The sequence below is a fragment of the Pan troglodytes genome, chromosome 4 (genome assembly GCF_028858775.2).
Source record: "Pan troglodytes isolate AG18354 chromosome 4, NHGRI_mPanTro3-v2.0_pri, whole genome shotgun sequence".
Classification (NCBI taxonomy): domain Eukaryota; kingdom Metazoa; phylum Chordata; class Mammalia; order Primates; family Hominidae; genus Pan; species Pan troglodytes.
This window is the reverse complement of record NC_072402.2, coordinates 43,733,698-43,753,698: the sequence shown is the minus strand read 5'-3', so window position 1 is coordinate 43,753,698 and position 20,001 is coordinate 43,733,698. Positions and strand designations below refer to the sequence as shown.

General features: G+C 39.0%; 1 protein-coding gene across 5 annotated transcripts in view; it reads right to left on the bottom strand.

Moving 5' to 3' along the window:
- MRPS27 (mitochondrial ribosomal protein S27) overlaps window positions 1-20,001 on the bottom strand; it is a 100,663-nt gene that overhangs the window by 77,063 nt on the left and 3,599 nt on the right. For 2 of the 5 annotated variants that reach the window (XM_517715.8, XM_009449037.5), the window contains exons 2-3: window positions 17,247-17,324; window positions 1,050-1,120 (exon numbers count right to left, since the gene is read on the bottom strand). In XM_517715.8, the coding sequence (XP_517715.4) occupies window positions 1,050-1,120; window positions 17,247-17,324 (149 nt within the window). Of the gene's footprint in view, window positions 1-1,049; window positions 1,121-1,653; window positions 1,687-10,879; window positions 11,753-17,246; window positions 17,325-20,001 lie in introns of those variants that run through there. The other 3 variants (XM_063811157.1, XM_063811156.1, XM_009449035.5) reach the window with 3 other exon arrangements.

Sequence of the window (20,001 nt, the reverse complement as noted above, 5' to 3'; positions counted from 1 at the left end):
CCAGGTATTATGGCATACAGAAGTTTTACCCATCATGTAAGGGACAAAAAATGGCCTTTCCGTTCTCCTCCAATATGCCAATTATGAGTCTATTAAATGTAACTTACAAACAGTAAAATTATTTCTCAACTAAAAGGCAGAAAGAAAGGACCAGGATTCAAAAGAAAGGTAATTTCTTTCCTCTCTCTCTTCCATATTTAACAATATTTTAAATTTTATGGTGCCATTAATTTCTGTAAAAAGTTTTCACAGCTAAAATCTCATTTTAGCATCCCATTATTCCCTGGGAGGAAGATGCAACCGTACCCATGCTGAAAATGAGAAAATTGAGAGGGATCTCATTGCCCAATGTCATAAAGTGAATTCATGTTAAAGACAAGCCCAGATATATTTGAAGCAGGCAACAGAAGAGAACCTAGATATCTGGGTTTGAATCTCAGTTTTTCCACGCTTACAAGCTGTGTGAACTTGGGAAAGTTATTAAACCATGTCTTACATAGACTGCTTATTGCATAGGGAGCAGTGAGAATTAAAAAAACAATGTATGTTAAGGAACTAATACATTCAAAACTGGCATAGAAGGTGCTCAGTAATGGTTACTATTCCTGATTCCTAACCTAACATTATTCTTCCACCCATCACTCTGCTGCAGTTTAACTTTAACATTAATATCCATTCTTTTACAGACTTTCTTGGCTACCAAAAACACTTCCAATACTAACGGGTAAATATCATTACTTTGAAGGATGTATCAACTTAAAAAAACTGATGGTATCATACAGCAGAATGTCATATCCTGGAAAAAATAAATCAGATACACAAAACTGATTACTGATATCAGAATCTGGTAAATGTATTAACTTTTATTTCAGCCAAAGAAATTTGCTATTACAGTATAAAATATCTATTAGTAACTATAAAAACTTACCATACTCTCAAAAATATTTCCTATGCAAACTATTTTTTATTTAAACAGCCTCATCTACATGAAGGGCCTTTCTGGCTTTCTTCCTTGTTCTTGGAAAATATATATGTTAAAATTTTCTTACCCGTGATATTGTTAAAGAACTAACAGGCAACTTTCTCTCAAATGTTTTATCCATTAAAGATGCAAGATCAGCTGTGAAGACAAAAAAAGAAAAAAAACCTTGTTAAAGATACATATTTTTTTACAATTCTTGCCAGATGGCTGCCAACATGAAGTATTAAAAGAGACGTTCTTTCTTGCTTTTTAGAAATTATTTTTATATAAATTAAAGAGGAAAAAAGAATATTCTTTAAAACATTTTAAAAATGATTTAATTGGGTTGAGAATTATTTTAAAAAAACTTTTTAGCATGTATTTAGCTTTTAAAAAAATGGATCAATTTGAAAACCTAGGAGATGCTATTCTGGACATCGGCCTTCAGAAAGAATTTATGACTACGTCCTCAAAAGCAATTGCAACAAAAACAAAAATTGACAAGTGGGACCCTAATTAAACTAAAAACCATCAACAGGGTAAACAGACAATCTACAGAATGGGAGAAAATATTCACAAACTACGCATCCGACAAAGGTCTAACACCCAAAATCTGTACGGAACTTAAACAATTCAACAAGCAAAAACCAAATATCCCCATTAAAAAATGAGCAAAAGACATGAACAGATACTTCTCAAAAGACATACAAGCAGTCAACCAACATAGGAAAAAAATGCTCAACATCACTAACCATCAGAGAAATGCAAATAAAAACCACAATGAGATACCATCTCACACCAGTCAGAATGGCTATTATTAAAAAGTCAAAAAATAACAGATGCTGGCAAGGCTGCAGAGATAACGAAATGCTTATACACTGTTGGTAAGAATGTAAATTAATTCAGCCACTGTGGAAAGCAGTTTGGAGCTCTCTCAAATAACTTAAAACAGAGCTACCATTTGATTCAGCAATCCCATTATTAGGTACATACCGAAAATAAAATAAAACATTCTACCAAAAAGACATATGCACTCGATGTTCACCGCAGCACTACTCACCATAGCAAAGACATGGAATCAACCTAACAATGGTGAATTGGATACAGAAAATATGGTACATATACACCATGAAATACTATACAGCCATAAAAAAAAAATGAAACCATGTCCTTTGCAGCAACATGGATGCAGCTGGAGGCCATTATCCTAAGTAAATTAATGCAGGAACAGAAAACCAAATACCACATGTTCTCATTTACAAGTGAGTGGTAAGCACTGGGTATACACGGACATAAATATGGGAACAGCAGACACTGGGGACTCCTAGAGGCAGGAGAGAGGGAAGGGGGCAAGGGCTGACAAACTACCTATGCTTAGTACCTGGATGATGGAATCACTTATACCCCAAACCTCAGTGCCATGCAATATACCCATGTAACAAACCTGCACATGTACTCCCTGAATCTAAAATGAAAGTGGAAATAAAGAAGTCCAATATAATTAGCTCATGAAAGAAAAAAAAAAAAAAAAAAAAAAAGACCTGGGATGGGGAGGGGCGGGGAAAGGATCAATAAAATATTTCTGGAAGGAGACACAAGCAAGTGTATTTCCTGATAGGTTCCCCCCAAAAAAAGAAATTAGATGATGGGAGATCCAGGGAAGAAGACTCTTCATTGCTTACGCATTTATTCCTTTTGTATTTTGAAATATATTAGCTATATATCAGGTTATAGGTGTATATTAGCTATTCAAAACATTTAAAAATTGAAATTTATCAAGTGACTTTTATACCTACCCTGAACAAATCAGAGCAGCACTCTGGTTATCCTTAATGATTTTTGGCCTGAATGATTCCTATTTTGGTTCCTTTTAGCAGAACATCCATAGGAATACTTGGTATTTCTGAGATCACACTTTTATCTCAGAGTCTGAAAATATCTGAAATCCTAGGCAGCATACTCTCTAAAATGTTTACTTCACATCTTGTCATTGCTTTTCAAATTTACAATATCCTTTTTCCCCTTCTCCTCACTCTCAGCTCATGATTTTGTGTCTCATTTCACTAAGAAAACAGAAGCAATCCAAAGAGAACTTTATCCTTCTAGCATCATGTCTACCAGGTTACTAGCATCTGTGCCCATATTCTGTGTCCTCCATTCTGTTACAAAGGTTGAATGGTGTTAAACAAAAAAGCCCTCCCTTGCCCTCGTATTTCCTACCATTATGGCTCCTTTTCTCTGCTCCTCTTAACAGCAAGACTGCTAAAAAGAGTCATCTTAGATACAGCTGTTACTACCTCCTGAGCTCCCAGTCTTCAACACATTGAACTGACACCAATAACCACTGCCACATTGTTAAAATCCAGTGGTTAATTTTCTGATCTCATCTTACTTGACTTCTATCATTTGATACAGTTGACCATTCTATCCTTCACAAAATATTCTCTTTTTTCTCTCCTTCTTGTGTTCCTTTGCAGGATCTCCTCTTCTTGACTTCTAAACATTGGAGTGCCTCTAGGACTCAGTAGTAGACTGCAGACTTCCCTTCTCCATCTATGCTCGGTCCCTAGGTGATCTCATTCTCTGCCACGCCTTTAACCATCACCTACAGATGGTTGGCTCCACATGTACATACCTACCCTGACTTCTCCCTTTAACTCCAGACTTGCATTTCCAATTACATAGGTGATATTTCCATTTGGGTGTCTAATAGGTATCTAAACATCACATGTTCTCTTATTTCCTCAACCTTCCACTTTCAATATGCTTTTCCTATCTCAGTAAATGACCACCACATTGGCTGGTTTACTGAGGCCAAAAATGTAGGCATCATCCTTGACCCCATTCTTTTCACACTCTATAACCAATTTGTCAATAAATCCTACAGGCTCTAGACTTGAAAAATAACTATATATTTCTCATCACCACTACTGCTAAGCCACCAGTATCTCTCATCTCCTGACCTTGTTTTAACTACTCTCCCCACCCTTATTATCTAATCTCCACCCAGCAGTCTGAGTGAGCCTTTTAAAAGATAAATCAGCCAATCAGGATAAAAACCAATAAATGCTAATCTGTGTTGCTTTTCTGTCTCTTACACTAAAAATAAAATCCATATAATTACTAATATACACATTCTCAGTCCCTAGAACAGTTCCATAAAAGGTACCTAGTAAATACCTAAAGAAATGAATCAAAGGAAGAAAAGGAAGAAAGAAAAAAGCAATTGGGTTTCCAAGGTTTGTTTACTCCCTGGTGGAAGAAATTGGTATCAAGTAATAAGGACACACCAGAAATGATCAAGTAGTAAGTATTTGTTGAAAACCTATTGTTGTGCATTTAACCATTTTTTCCTCTCTTTTTTCCCTGAGGGATTGATCTCAATGACTCAGTACCTACTGGGGGAAAACAACTTTAGAACTTTAGAACTTGATACGATATGAAAGCAATTAGCTTTTCTTATGACTATCTTAAAGGGATTGAAGCCAAGTGATTAAAGCAAAATAAAAACAAAAAAGTCCTTAAACCCCCTTCACACTAAGGCAACTTAATAGCATTAAATCTACTTGCTTACAGATGTTAAATGTCTCTCTCATAATAGCAAATCTTTTGATCATTTCATAATGAAAGCTTCTGTGTTTAGATGAGAGGCAATATGAGAAATTACCTCCCTCTACCTGAAATTTACAATTTAACTTAAAATAGCAAGATCAGGATCTATGGCCTAATTAAAATGAAAAACCCATCATTTCTTTGTGGGTTTCACATCATGCACAATGTATAACCAAACTCTGGAATGAGGTGGCTTCACTGATCACCTCTGTAGTGTGGTAACTCAAGATTGCATGTGAATCCTTCGCACCAAGGCATCTTTAGTCAAGTGAAATTGGCTGGAGCCTCAGAAAAGGTAACAGCTGCAGAGCCAGCATCTAATGAATAACATTTGCATTTTCCAAGTCAGAGAAAGGTTTGCTGCTAAATATATTATGTGGCCAATCACCTCACAGTATAGCACTGCCATGATGAATGAGGCAGAAAACTGCACAGAGCAGGGACGGCCAGGAAAGCTGGGACAGCTGCGGCGTGCAGAGGGCCAGCGCCACAGGCTTCTGGACTGTGGGCTTCCACAGTCAAAATCCCACCTCATGTTTCAGTGAGGGGCCAGCAGATGCCCAGGTTTTGTTCAAAGAGATGTGCCAAAGAAGATACTTTTTTGCTTGCTATTCAGCTCCTCAGGAATACATACTGTGGCAGATGGTTGTGGACAACAGACTATATGGGAAAATGGATCTGAAATTTGAATTCTTCATTTAACAAAACTTGAAGCTAGACAGACAATGTGGAAGTATGTCCAGAAAATAAAATGTATACTAAAAATGCCCTTCCCATTTGAAGAAAGCAATACTATTAACGATCTCAGAATATAGAAGATTGTATTGAGAACCCTGCACTATTCCCAGTAAGAGTGCAATGGCCCACAAGCCTGGGTGAGGATTCAGATTGCCTGAGGGGCTTTAAAACTTCAGATTCCTAGGATTCTTTTCACCCAGAGGGAGACTCTAATTCCCTGGGTTTGAGGTAGTGCGAGAGACTTAAACAATAGCCCCAGAAGATTGTAGCCAATCAAGCACGTCAGTTATGTTTGGGAACCATGGGAGGGAACACAAAAGAAGTCTTAGATGTTGCTCCTAAGCTCAAAGAAGATACTGAATAGGAATTCCATTGCTGGAATAAAATGAATTAAATATCTTTTAAAAATTCCTCCTACTATAAAAATAAAACAAAATATCAATTTTCCCCCAAATATATGACTGAGCTTTCAAGAAGGTAGACGTAACTGTCAGAGGCCAAAGGCAAGATGGAAACATAAACTTGGAGTGTTTAGAGGAGCAGTCCCTTTGAGGGGAGCAGTCCTTTTGAGAGCACGTGATGATCTACAGTGATGGAGAGCTTTAGTTTCAGTGACTTATGGGGACAGAGGATAAAACCAATACTTGTAAGATGAGAAGCTTGTTCAGAGATCCTCAGGTAAAGCCAGGACCACCTAAGGGAACTACACCTGAAGTGAAAAGGTAAAACTTATCACTACAATAATGCACCCTAAAAAGTAAACAACCGGGACACCTGTCCCCTGAAGATTATAAACTACAAAGTCAGCCCTCATGCCTCTTTGTGGATTTAATCCACTCTTCTTTTGGGATCCAAAATATACCAAGCTGAGAATTTTGTTTAAAGAGTTGACTTTACTATATAAAATTCTAAAAATTGTGAACTATTCTATAGAGACAAAAAAGCATATCCATGGTTGCCCGGGAATTTGAGGTATAGGGCCGGAAGCGGAAGGAGAAAAGGGTTAAAGAATAGGAGAAAACTTTGGCAGGTGACACATATGCTCATTATCTTGATCGTGGAGATGACTTTATGGACATATACACCTGTACATTGGTCAAAACTGATCAAATTGTACATTTAAATATGCATAGTTTATTTTATGTGAAGAATACCTCATCAAAGCTGTAAAAAGTAAACAATGAATAAGTTAAAAAGCAGGTTAGACACAGGTGAAGTGAGAGTGAACTGAAAGGCAGATAATTACACAGAATGCTGCAAAGATAAAAATGAGAACTGTAAAAGAGCAAAGATATAGAAATATGAATAAGAATGTATGATGAGACAATGATGAGAATTTTTTAGAATTGATAAAAAATATAGGTTTCTAGATTCAGGATATGTATACAATCTCAAGTCAAAAAAGTAAAATTATTATTTCAAAAACGATGAATGAGAGGATCTCAAAAGTGGCCAGAAAGAAAAGAGAAATTACAAAGAAAGAAACAACTATACTAACAGGTGTTTTCTCAATAGGAATGATAAAATCCAGAAAATAGAATAAAATGTTCAAAATGTTGCAAGTATAAACTATCAACCTAAAATTGCATATCTAGCAAGATTATCTTTAAAAAATAAGGGCAAAATACGGGTATGCTGGCATGTGCTTGTAGACCCAGCTACTCAGGAGGCTGAGGTGGGAGGATCACTTAAGCCCAGGAGTTGGAGGCCAGTGTGGGCAACACAGCAAGACCTCATCTCAACAAAAAAAAAAAAAAAAAAAAAAAAGATAAGGGCGAAATGAAGACATTTTTGGACAAACAAAAACAGAAAATGTATTAGCAACAAATACTCACTAAAGGAAATTTTTAGAACTCAATAAAATTGGTTAAATTGGGGGGGAACTGACTGTTTAAAATCATGTTATATGTGTTTTAAAGGATAAAACTTTATTATTAGACAAGAGCATATGGTTAGATGTGTGTGTGTGGACCTAAGGTGTCCTAAAGCATAGTAGAGTATGATGAGCATTACAATTTAAGCTAGATACGCATTTTAGAAGTTAAAGGGCAACAATCTCTAAAAAAGTAGAGGATATAATCTCCAGACCAGTGGAGGGGAAAAAAAATCGTAAAAAACAAAAACAATCCAAAAGTAAAAATCAATCCAAAAATAAAAAAGAAAGATGAAACCAATCACAAAATGTGACAGAAATAAATCCAATTATATTGGTAATCATGAAATGACAATGTAAATAGACGAAATTTTCTAGTTAAAAGATAATGATTGTCAGATTGGTTAAAAATATAAAAGCTAGCTATATAAATCATATAAACACAGAAGAGTTGAAAATTATTAAAAACACACTAGGAAGCCAAAATAAAGCTGGTACAGTTGTATTAATATCAGACACAATACATTACAGGCAAAAAGCAGTTTTATAGATTATGTGGGTCACTACATAATGACCAAAAATTCATTTTGCCAAGGTAATTTTAACCTGGTGCACACCAAAGTAACAGAGCTTCACAGTACATAACCACAAAATCTGTAGTACAGATGTGTTGAAAAACAAGCCTCTTAAAAAAGAGTGTGGTCTCTGGGGCAAAGTTGTGATAATGAAGGTCACTGAAGAAAAATATGAATCCTTTATTGAATCCTTCTAGCTTCAGGTGAGAAATGGTTTCAGTTTTTCTTTTCTACATAACTGCACATTACTGTTAACCTTTCAGGCAACACTAAATTCTTTCTGGGCTTATGGTCATCTGCATACCTTACCTAATTTATATAATAAAGAAACAGGTACAGATTATTATTGTCCTTCCTAGAAGAACTGATCTTGAAAAATACAGGCTGAAACTGTTTTTGTTTCCCACATTTTAAAAGAAAAACGAGGACACATGACATATATCATGCATTGAATATACAGAAGGAAGTATGGAAAACTAGCCTAGCAACCAATTTGGACATAGATTTTTAGACTTCCTTCTATCTGTCTGTCACCAGAAGCTTTAACATAAATAAATCCAATAAAGGAAAAACATGAAATCAAGCTTTGTGTACATATATACTAATGAGACTAAAGAACGGTGATGTGCACAAGTCAGACCCATCTCTAGAACCTGGGAAATATGAAAACTGGAAAATGAATAGATGCCACAGAGATGCAAATACAGAACTGACAAAAGTTAAGAAAGCAGACTTCAGAAAATCTCCATCAGGCCTCAAGAGCAGGATCTAAAATATTCATGCAAAAAGCCAAAGGCCTCTACAGCTGAAATGACACAGCAAAACTAAATCTCAGCTAAAATGGAACAAGTGTCTGTAAGAAACAGACCTGAATGCAAATGTGTCAAGGAAATACTCTTCGGATTCAAAAAGGAGGTTCTCCAAAAACAAACCAACAGAAAACAAACCAACAAACCAAGAGAAACCAACACAAACAAGCAAAACAGTAACCCAAACCAAAATGTGTCCCATACTTTGTGATTTGAAAAATCAGAAATAAAATATTTAATCCAGTAGGGCTCATGAATCCTGAATTCAGCTCAAGTCACCTGAGTGCTAGCTCCTTGTCAGAAAGACTCAAGAAAACTTCCTCTCATGGAACTCAGGGAGCTTCCCCATGAGGCCTGCCCTCCTACCAACACCCTACCCAGTTCCCCAGTGGTTTTCTCCTGAGTCCTGTTCACAGTGGATCCTATTGTGTTAACTAGTAAATGTTGATAACTTTTACCCTGTACCTCCCCAACAAATCAGCAAGTTAGTGGAGGAATTTCAGAGACAATGCTTTAACTCAGTGTTTATTTTAGCCACAGGGAAGCCCAGTACAGAAACAATCAAAAGTTGAAATGTGATTGAAGTAGGAAAGCCCAGGGCTCTACAGAGCACAGTTGAACTATGGCCCTATCAATAAAAGTATCAACAGCAATGGATTAAAATGTCTCAATTATTTAAATCTATGAGTTCTTAATGACATTTTAAAAAGTCCTCATTCATCATTTTTGAAAGTTATTTTGAAAGCTAACTCACATACAAACTATTTCAGGGTAAGTAAACTGTTGATGAATGGAAGTTCTGTCATAAAAATTTCCTAGATAATAAATGAAAAGAAATGATAAAATTTAAACAGCAATAGTATGCAGCTTCAAATGAAATAACAAATCTAAGTAAAGATCATGAATGGCCTTTAACTTCGCAGAGGGGCAACCAAATGCTGTGTGCTTATTGACAAAAGTAAACACTTACTATGAAGTATTTATACCAAAAGACAAAATAAAAAGTCCTGAATCTGATCAAGCCCCTTTCTCCAACTACCAGTTTCACAGGACATATGGAAGGCAGAGGAGCACGCTAAACACCACAATAAGGATGAAATCAGCAAATCTAGAATGAGGGAAACTCCAAAAAAGACCTGTTTTGTTCAATAAATAAATTGCAAGAAACTTACAAACTAAGATAGTTGAGACAACTCAACACATTGCAAGGTATGGACCTTATCTAGATCACATTTCAACAAACTAAATTAAAAAGAAATTTATAAGACATTTGGGAAAATGTGAACATTAATGGAATATTTAATATTACAGAAGTACTAGTTTTTTAGAATAGTATGATTAGTTACGTTTTTAAAAATCCTTATCTTTTAGAGGTACATATCAAAATACATATAAAATAACCCGATAATTAAGTTTGTTAAAAAGTAATCTGGTGAACAGGTGGGGAGTTGATGAAACAACACTGGTAGGGAATTGATAATTGCTGGAGCTGGGTGAAAGTACACAGGGGTTTATTCTACTCTCTCTACTTCTGTATGTTTCTATTAAAAAGATTCAGAAAGAGTTAACGGGGGCACATAGCAACCAATTGTATTATACGAGCCTTTATTTGAATCCTGATTCAACCAAATCATAAAAAAAAATTTTTGAGAGTATCAGGGATACCTGAGCCAGGAGCGGTGGCTCACGCCTGTAATCCCAGCACTTGGGGAGGCCGAGGTGGGCGGATCACGAGGTCACGAGTTCGAGACCAGCATGACCAAAAAGGCGAGACCCCATCTCCGCTAAAAATACAAAAACTAGCCGGCATGGTGGCGGGCGCCTGTAATCCCAGCTTCTCGGGAGGCTGAGGCAGGAAAATCGCTTGAACCCAGGAGGAGGAGGTTTAAGCGAGCTAAGATCGTGCCATTGCACTCCAACCTGGGCGACAAGAGCAAGGCTCTAAGAAAAAAAAATAAAATAAGAAAGAGAGTATCAGGGATATCTGAACACTAACTGGATATTTCGTGATATTTACAACCCAATTAATATTTTAGGTGTGATAACGGTATTGAAAAGCACCCTTGTCTTTTGGAGATCTGTATCAAAATATTTACGGAGGAAATGACTTACTGCCTGGGATCGCCTTCAAAATTATCCAAAGCATCGGGATGGGGAAACAGTAATAAAGATAAAATAAAGACTAAGAGCTGATAATTGTTGAAGCCAGGTGATGGGTAAAGGGGGCTCCTTATACCAAGGTGTCTACACCTTCAAATGTTAAAACATTAAAAAAAAAATCTGTGGCGTTAGAAGTCAGGATACCTGTTACCTTTGGAGAGACTAAGTGGGGGCCGCAATAAGGGCTTCTGGAGCGGTAGGAATGCTCTTGCTTCCTACACAGGTTTACTCGCTTTGTGGTAATTCATCAATGTCTATATTACGACTTGCACACTTTTCAGTATGTATATTATACTCCAATAAAAAAGTATTTTAAAGAAGAAATCGACTACTTTAATGTAGGCAGAAGATCCTATGGTAGAATCTCAGGTACTACAGCAATCACTGAGAAAGCTTTTTGGGCAGAAAGGAAAGTGAGGCTCTCGCCCGGTTTCCTCCTCTCCACGGTGGAACTGGCAGCGGCCCTGGCTGGCTGCTGAGAGCGCGGAACGGGGCGGCGTTCTGACGTTCGCGCCGGGGCCCTCTGGAAGCAGCGCGGGCGCAGGTCCTAGACAGCGGCATTGGCGTCCACCGCGGCCCCGGCGCTGGGAAACTGCCCTCACGCTAGGGCCCTCCCCGAGGAGCTCTCTGGCACAATCAGCCACGAGGACGAAGAGAGGGGGCACCGGAACCGCACGCCCACTCCGAGAGGCCAGAACCTCTCTCTCGCCGTACTCCCCGGCAGGGCACGCCTCAGGGGAGACGGCGCTCTGGCACACGAAGCCCACACCCACACGCCGCAGTGTCCCTTGCTGCCTCGCTCTCCAATGGGGATGGGAGCGGCGAAAGCCTCATATCGGCCCTCCTCCGTCCCCCAATCAGCGAGCCCGCTTCGAGCACCTCACGGCCCTCCGGCTGGCGGCGCCCAATCACAGCGCTCCACATGCTGGGCGCGGCCCTGCGCGCGCACGCTACACGACAGCCCCGCGCCCACTCGCCGCGTTCCACCCGCGGGGCGGCGGATTCCCGCAGGGGCCACACTGCCACCTACTGTCCCATCTCCAGAGCTGGAGCCACGGGCGCTCTCCCTACCATGCGGCCTCCCTGCTAAGTGCCAGTAGCTCAACCCAAACGCTCAAATAAAAATGAGGGAAAACAAGTAGTGTTGTCGAGTAAAACCGAAAACAATGTCCATTTTGAAAAAAGCGGCAATAATTACCTCCAGTACACAGTAGGAAAAAGTCTCAAAAGCTTTCTTTGTTCCAAGCAGTGTGAGTTCCAAAACATTATTTCACCTCACACGTTTTATATAGGGCTGAAAACAAGGGGCTTAGGGACTCTTCAGTGCACATATTTCTGAAGCGCCTGCATGTCAGACGGAGAGGCAGGCATTACCATCATCTCTAATTTATAGGCACAGAAACCGAGTGTGACAGCCGAAAGCCGCAGAACTGGGACTGACACCCAGAAGTCGGCCTCCCAAGTGCAGACTTCAGCACATCATACACAAGGAAGGCACAAAGTGCTGAAAGAATATAGGGCAGGAAACATCGATTCTGACTGGAGAGATTCAGGATGTACAAAGATATTCTAGGCAGAGGGGACAGCTGTCTCGGTGGCAGGAAAAATTCAGTAAATGGTGGCTAGTACTGCTTTTCCAAGAAAACTAGTCTTAACTGAGAAAAGGGAACAAATGTCTCTATGTGATATTTACTCATTGCAGACTTTTTTTTTTTTGAGACAGTCAGCTCTGTCGCCCAGGCTGTAGTGCAGCGGCGTGATCTCTGGCTCACTGCAACCTCTGCCTCCCGGGTTCAAGCGATTCTCCTGCTTCAGCCTCCATTGTAGCTGGGATTACAGGTGTGCGCCACCATGCCCGGCTAATTTTTGTAATTTTAGTAGAGGCGGGGTTTCACCATGTTGGCCAGGCTGGTCTTGAACTCCTGACTTGATCTGCCTACCTCAGCCTCCCAAAGTGCTGGGATTATAGGCGTGTGCCACTGCGTGCAGCCCCGCTGCAGATTATTATACTCATTATTTGGCAAACAGTTACTGCTTACTCAGGTATCCATGACAATGTTCCCTGGATTTGTGTGACTGAGTATACCCAACACCAAGACACCAAACCTAGTGGCCTCATTTCCTAATCTTCCCTACATACCTAGGAAAGTGTTAATAAGCTTTCCTGGAATTCGTCATTCCCTTATCTGTACTTCACTGCACTTTGCTTATAATTCACATATGGCACATCCGAACACGCCTTGCTGTATAACTGAGTCCATACTGGTCTGATCACTAGAACAGTATAGTATTGGCCCTACAGAGCATTTTAGGATATGTGGAAGTTGTTCTTGATTGTCACAATGACTGAAAGGCATTACTGGCACTTAATGGACAGAAAACAGGGAATTCAGATGACCTGCAATGCTGAGACTGTCCCGTACATCAAAACACTGTCTCTAGTGGGAGCCAGGGCTCTCAGTATGGAAGACGGGAGATACAAATATGGACTGGAGCAAGGCAAGAAGAATCCCATGGGGATGAACTTGGGATTGGTGGGAACTCATTATCTGCAAAATATATATAGTATATGTACATGCATATGTGTACATGTATGTTTATGTATATGTGCATTCATTTTTTTTCCAGAACTGTTCACTGAATGGGCCAAGAAGCAAAAATTTCACAGTAGCAAAAGGACACCTAGCACCTAGATCTTGGTTTCTAATGCCATTCCTCACCAAAAGTAACCAGAGCTCCTTGGAGAAATGGTTGATTCCAGGGCTAGGCCAGGAAAGGTACACAGTGAGCCTGAAACACCTTGTTATATGAGAGAAAGTAAGTTATCAAAAAAGAGGGGGGTGGGGGAAAATGGAAGCCAGCTTGAAAGGGCTTCTATCAGCCAGGTCTGGGATATTTAGACCACCAAAATAATTGAGGAGGGTAATGAATCATTTAAAAAATGCACGAATTGATGATTTAAACATAATGCATGATAATAAACAGATAAATGAGAAAGAAATGAGAGAAAAGGAAGAGTTCTTGCTTATAGTAGAATACTGAGTGTTAGCTAGTAAATCTGGAGAAATTTTCAGAGTTGGAAAATCATTACTTTGCAACCATTATAGTAAAGATTGATTCAGGCTAAAGCCATGAATGGATGCTAAATCTAAGAGCAAACTTTTGATAAACAACATATTTGCATTATATTAAAGTCTCTCTCGGAGAATAGCCTATTAATCAGAAGGGAGAAAAACAGTAACTCTGCAGTGGAGAAATCAGACACAGTTGACTAGGTTATCAAAATTGACATCACCAGTGAACGCATATGGTATCAGGTATGTCCACATGTTATACCCTGGCAGGGGCACAACATCACTGAGAGTATTCTGGCTGGGGAAGCATAACAATGAGAAAATAGCAGAAAAATCCAAAAAAGAGGAATATTCTATTTAAAAAAAGAGATTGGGTTCTTTAAAAATATATAGGACAATGTCATAAGAAACAAAGAAAGGATAAGGAACTATGATTCTAGACAGCATCCTGTACTGGAAGAGGAAAAATGCTATGAGAGACCCTATTATTGGGTCAATTTCCAAAACTGGGATATGAATAGTAAAGTATTATATTAATGTCAAAATTTCCAAAGTTGGTAACTGTGCTATGATTATACAATAGAATGTCCTTATCTCAGGTAATGTACATTGAAGTATTCAGGATAAAGAGCTATAATATATGAAACAAACTCCCAAATGATTAAAGAAAGTGTGTATACAGGGGGAAGGAGGAGAGAGAAAGCAAAAACAAATGAATCAAAATGGTAACGACAGGTGAACATGAGTAAAAGTAGTGCTGTGGTTTAAATATTTGTCTCCTCTGAAACTCATGTTGAAATTTAATCCCCAGTGTAACAGTTTTGAGAGGCCAGTGGATCATAAGGGCTCTCCCCTGATGAATGAATTAATCAATTCATGGACTAATGGGTTAATGGATTGATGGGTTATCATGGAAGTGCGACTGGTGGCTTCATAAGAGGAAGAGAGACCTGAGCTAGCATGCTCAGCCCCCTCGCCATGTGATGCTCTGAGCCACCTCAGGACTCTGAATAGTCCTCACCAGCAGGAAGGCTCTCACCAGATGCCACCCCTCAACGCTGGCCTTCTCAGCCTCTCTAACTGTAAGAAATAAATTCGTTTTCTTGATAAATGATCCAGTTTCAGGTATTGTTATAAACAACAGAAAACAAACTAAGACAGATATAGAGGAGTTCTTTGCAGTTTTTATAAGTTTAAAATTATTTCCCGCTGGGCGCGGTGGCTCAAGCCTGTAATCCCAGCACTTTGGGAGGCTGAGGTGGGCAGATCACCTGACGCCAGGAGTTCAAGACCAGCCTGGCCAATAGGCAAAACCCTGTCTCTGTTAAAAATGCAAACATTAGCTGGGCGTGGTGGCGTGCGGCTGTAACCCCAGCTACTCAGGAGGTGGAGGCAGGAGAATCGCTTGAACCCAGGAGGCGGAGGTTGCAGTGAGCCGAGATGATGCCACTGCATTCCAGCCTGGGCGATAGATAGTACAGACTCTGTCTCAACAACAATGACAATAACAACAACAAAATTATTTCCAAATTAAAAGATTAAAAAAATTTGCCATGCCATTTGTGACATAACAATTATACCACCAAAAACAACCTGTTTATCATTAATGGAACTAACTCCATTTTTCATATAAGCAAAGTTTTTTTATGGAAAATAAGGTGAATTTTGCAACTCTATATTGAGGGAAGACATACCTTTGAATCAATCAGAACTTCACCAAGAGTTGTTCATTCTATAAATAAAATTATGTCATTATGATAGCGCCACTCCTGGTATTTGAATTTACCAGTATACCGCATCTCTACCCATCTACACTTCTTCCATGTCTATAATTATTCCACATTTATATGCAATATTTACCTGCTTCATTGTTTCTTACTGTAGTTTTGCCTGGACATTTGTTTACAAATTGAAATACATATTGTTTAAGTTACTTCCCCTTTGTTTCTCCTCTGTATCGTGGCGAAGGAATCATACTGATTTTTTTTTTTTTTTTTTGAGATGGAGTCTTGCTCTGTTGCCCAGGCTAGAGTGTAGTGGCAAGATCTCGGCTCACTGCAACCTCTGCCTCCCGGGTTCAAGCGATTCTCCTGCCTCAGCCTCCGGAGTAGCTGGGATTACAGGTGCCTGCCACCGCGCCCGGCTAATTTTTGTATTTTTTAGTAGAGACGGGGTTTCATCATCTTGGCCAGGTTGGTCTCAAAACTCCTGACCTCATGATCCACCAGCCTCAGCCTCCCAAAGTGCTGGGATTACAGGCGTGAGCCACCACACCCAGCCATATACTGGTTTTTAAAACAGTAAGTATAGATAGATTATATTAACTATGAATTTAGTTTCAAGATGGTAAAAGAAGAGTATGATAAAGTACTTGTTATAAGAAGGCTACCCTGGGCCTCTTATAGAGAGAATGAGACTGTAAGTTTCTCATGGAGAAGCTGCGATTACTTATCTTCAGATCTTCCACAGCTCTGCTTCAGCTGGCCTGTGCACATACACCCATCTCAGAGCTCACAGCCAACTCTGCTTGTGCAATCACATCATCAGTAAAGAAAAGGATGAGATCTTTGAAAATCCCAATAAGGTAGCCATTAGAGACAGCAATGTCTCCTGCACTTATGGGAAAAATCCATAAACACAGGGGACTTTATTCTTAACTGACATAAGCCCAAAACACAGCGAAAGAAATCTGGGGGAATATATTAGATCAGCATAGGAATTGATCCAAAAATTACATCAGTCTCATAAAACTATCACCAATCTATTTACTCTATTAATATTCCGATGATGTTATATATACCAAAGGGCAGGCAGTACCAAAAGTCTAAAGTATGCACATTTTAAAAAACTGCTCATTGAGTCAGTGATTTCTTTTGGGGCTTGGTTATTTTACAAAAGAAAGGCTGTTGTCTGTGTAATATGACATAGGGAACAGGAGAAAAGAAAGTATAATTACAAGCGCAAAGCCTGGGAAGATGTTAACCAACTGTTTCTCTAAACAGCTTACATGAGATTGTAACATTGCCTTCAAACCTGTCACCTGGTAATGAAATAGAGAAGAGTCAAAAAGGGCTCTGAAGACCACAAGAGGAGTTAAGAAAATAAAGAGATTGACAATAAGACAGGATGAAATATAAAATACGAAATTCTGTAAAACAGGCTGCATGAAAACCATATGGTAAAAATGGACAAAAAACAGAAGAAAGGAACTGTTAACATATTCTAAGGAGACTAATCATGGAGGCAAAAATGAAATATTAGAAATGAACAAGATAAAACTGATTTTGCCATGTATAAAAGTCTAACTCTTTAAGACTTAAAACATGCTTATCTGAATTGAAACATCATAAAAGCATAATTTCATACATATGTTATATGAATAAATGATGGAAGACATATGGAGTGACCGAAAATGACACATATGATAGTCCAATAGGTACCTACCAAGACAGTAATGTTCTTTTTCTCTTGCTTCCCATTTGTGGCTGTCTACATAGGCTGAAGAAAGCAGGTATCTTTTACCTGAGAAAATAGGCAATTATTTCAACACACATGGTTTTACAAGAGGTTCATTTTATATGTTTTATTAAATATATCTTCACTATCCTTTCAACTACTAGATTATATATTTTAAATAATCTAATACAGTACAGCAACCAATATCGCATAGTTGACAATTCAGTGAAGAACAAAATGCATTCGACCCCTAACAAGTGGAAGATGCAGAAAAACAGAATTTTCACAATAATTTTTTTAATAAAATAAACAGGGTCTTGCTATAATGCCCAGGCTGGAATGCAGTAGCTATTCACAGGCACAATCCCACTACTGATCGGCACAGGAATTTTGATGTGCTCAGTTTCCAACCTGGTTCACCCTTCCTGAAGCAACCTGGTAGCTCCCTGTTCCTGGAACATCAATCATCATATCGATGCCAAACTTAGTGTGGACACTTGATCGGTATTGTGCACTACAGCCCAGAACTCCTGGGTGATCCTCCTGCCTCAGCCTCCCAAGTAGTTAGCATTACAGACACATACCACTGCGCTATGCCCATAATTTTATGGATAAAACTGCTAATTTTGTTCCTATAACTTTAAGACTAGGAGCCACTTGTTGCTAGTAAATTATAATCCAGGCAAGCCCTAGAACACCTTCTTAGAACCAAAAACACCTGCTGAATGTTGCTTAACTCATTAATTAAATGCTTTATAATTATTATGCCTAAAAACATTTTCATCTTAGATCCACAGGTTTCAATCATTTCACGTAAAGCAAGGAGTAGTATCTTACCCAATGAGCCAGCACCCTAGTGGTAAATTAAAGAAACTCACTAAGCCAAAGCTGAGGTAACGTACAAGATAGCATACCACTATTCCTAGCTCCTGGCACAATGCCTAGCCTTTGGCAGTGCTTAACAAACATGAGCTCAAGGAGTGAATGAGAAAGAATGAATGGCAAGTTCATCAAAATTTAAAACTTTTGTGCTTCGAAGTACAATCTCAGGAAAGTGAAAGTACAACCCAAAGAACAGGAGAAAATATTTGCAAAACATTTATCCAGTACAAGACTTGTATCCAAAATATTTCAATAAATCTTACAACTCAAAAATAAAAAAAAAGACAACCCAAATGAACGATGGGTAAAGGATTTAAACAGGTATACCTTTAAAAACATATATACACTGAGGTGGATGGATCACTTAAGCTCAGGAGTTCCAGACCAGCCTGGGAAACATGGTGAAACCCCGTTTCTACAAAAAACACAAAAATTAGCCAGCCATGGTGGCATGCACCTGTAGTCCCAACTACTCAGGAGGCTGAGGTGGGAGAATCGACTGAGCCTGGGAGGCGGAGGTTGCAGTGAGTCAAGATCATGCCACTGCACTCCAGCCTGGGCAACAGAGTGAGACTGTTTCGAAAAAAAAAAAAGAAAAAGTAAAATATATATGTATACACACACAAATAGCTAATAATCATAAGGACAGATGCTTAACATAATTTGCCATTAGAGAAATGCAAAACAAAATCACCTGGAGAAACGAATGATACTCACTACAATGACCACCATCAAAAAACAGATAATGACAACTGCTGGGGAGGATGCAGAGAAACCAGAAACTCATACCTTACTGGAGAGAACATAAAACAGTGCAGCTGCTTTTTAAAGAATTTGGTAGCTCCTCAAAATGTTAACATGGAGTTACTCTATCACCCAGCAATTCCACTCCTAGGTTTACAACCAAGAAAAATGAAAACTTGTGTCCACAGAAAATTTGTACACAAATGTTCACAGTAGTATTATTCATAATGGACAAAAAGTGGAAACAACCCAAATATCCATCAATTGATGAATAAACAAAATGTGGTCTATCCTTACAATGGAATAGTATTTGGCAATAAAAAATGAAGTACTGATACATACTACATGGGTGAATCCTGAAAACATGTTACGTAAAAAAGACGCCAGTCACAAAAGACCACATATTATATGATTCCATTATATGAGCGATCCAGAATAGGCAAGTCTGTAGAGACAGAAAGTAGATTCATGGTTGCTAAGGGCTAAAGGTGAGGATCAGGAAAGCTAGAAGAGAAATGGGGAGCAATTGCAAATGGGCATGGAATTTCTTTTTGGGATAATGAAAATGTCCTAAAATAGCTTGCGACGATGGCTCCAGAACTCTGTGTTTATACTAAAACCTTTGAATTGTATACTGCATTTGTTGTTTCTTTGTTTGTTTTTGAGATGGAGTTTTGCTCGTTGCCCAGGCTGGAGTGCAATGGTGTGATCTTGGCTCACTGCAATTTCCACCTCCCAGGTTCAGGTAATTCTCCTGCCTCAGCCTCCAGAGTAGCTGGGATTACAGGCGCCTGCCACCATGCCTGGATAATTTTTTGTATTTTTAGTAGAGACGGGGTTTCACCATGATAGCCAGGCTGGTCTCAAACTCCTACCTTAGGAGATCCCCCAGCCTTGGCCTCCCAAAATGCTGGGATTACAGGCATGAGCCACCATGCCTGGCCTGAATTATGTATTTTAAATGGATGAATTGTATGGCATGTGAATTATACCTCAGTAACTCTGTTTAAAAAAATAGAAAAACAGCCAGGTGCAGTGGCTCATGCCTGTAATCCCAGCACTTTGGGAGGCCGAGGTGGGCAGATCACCTGAGGTCGGGAGTTCGAGGCGAGCCTGA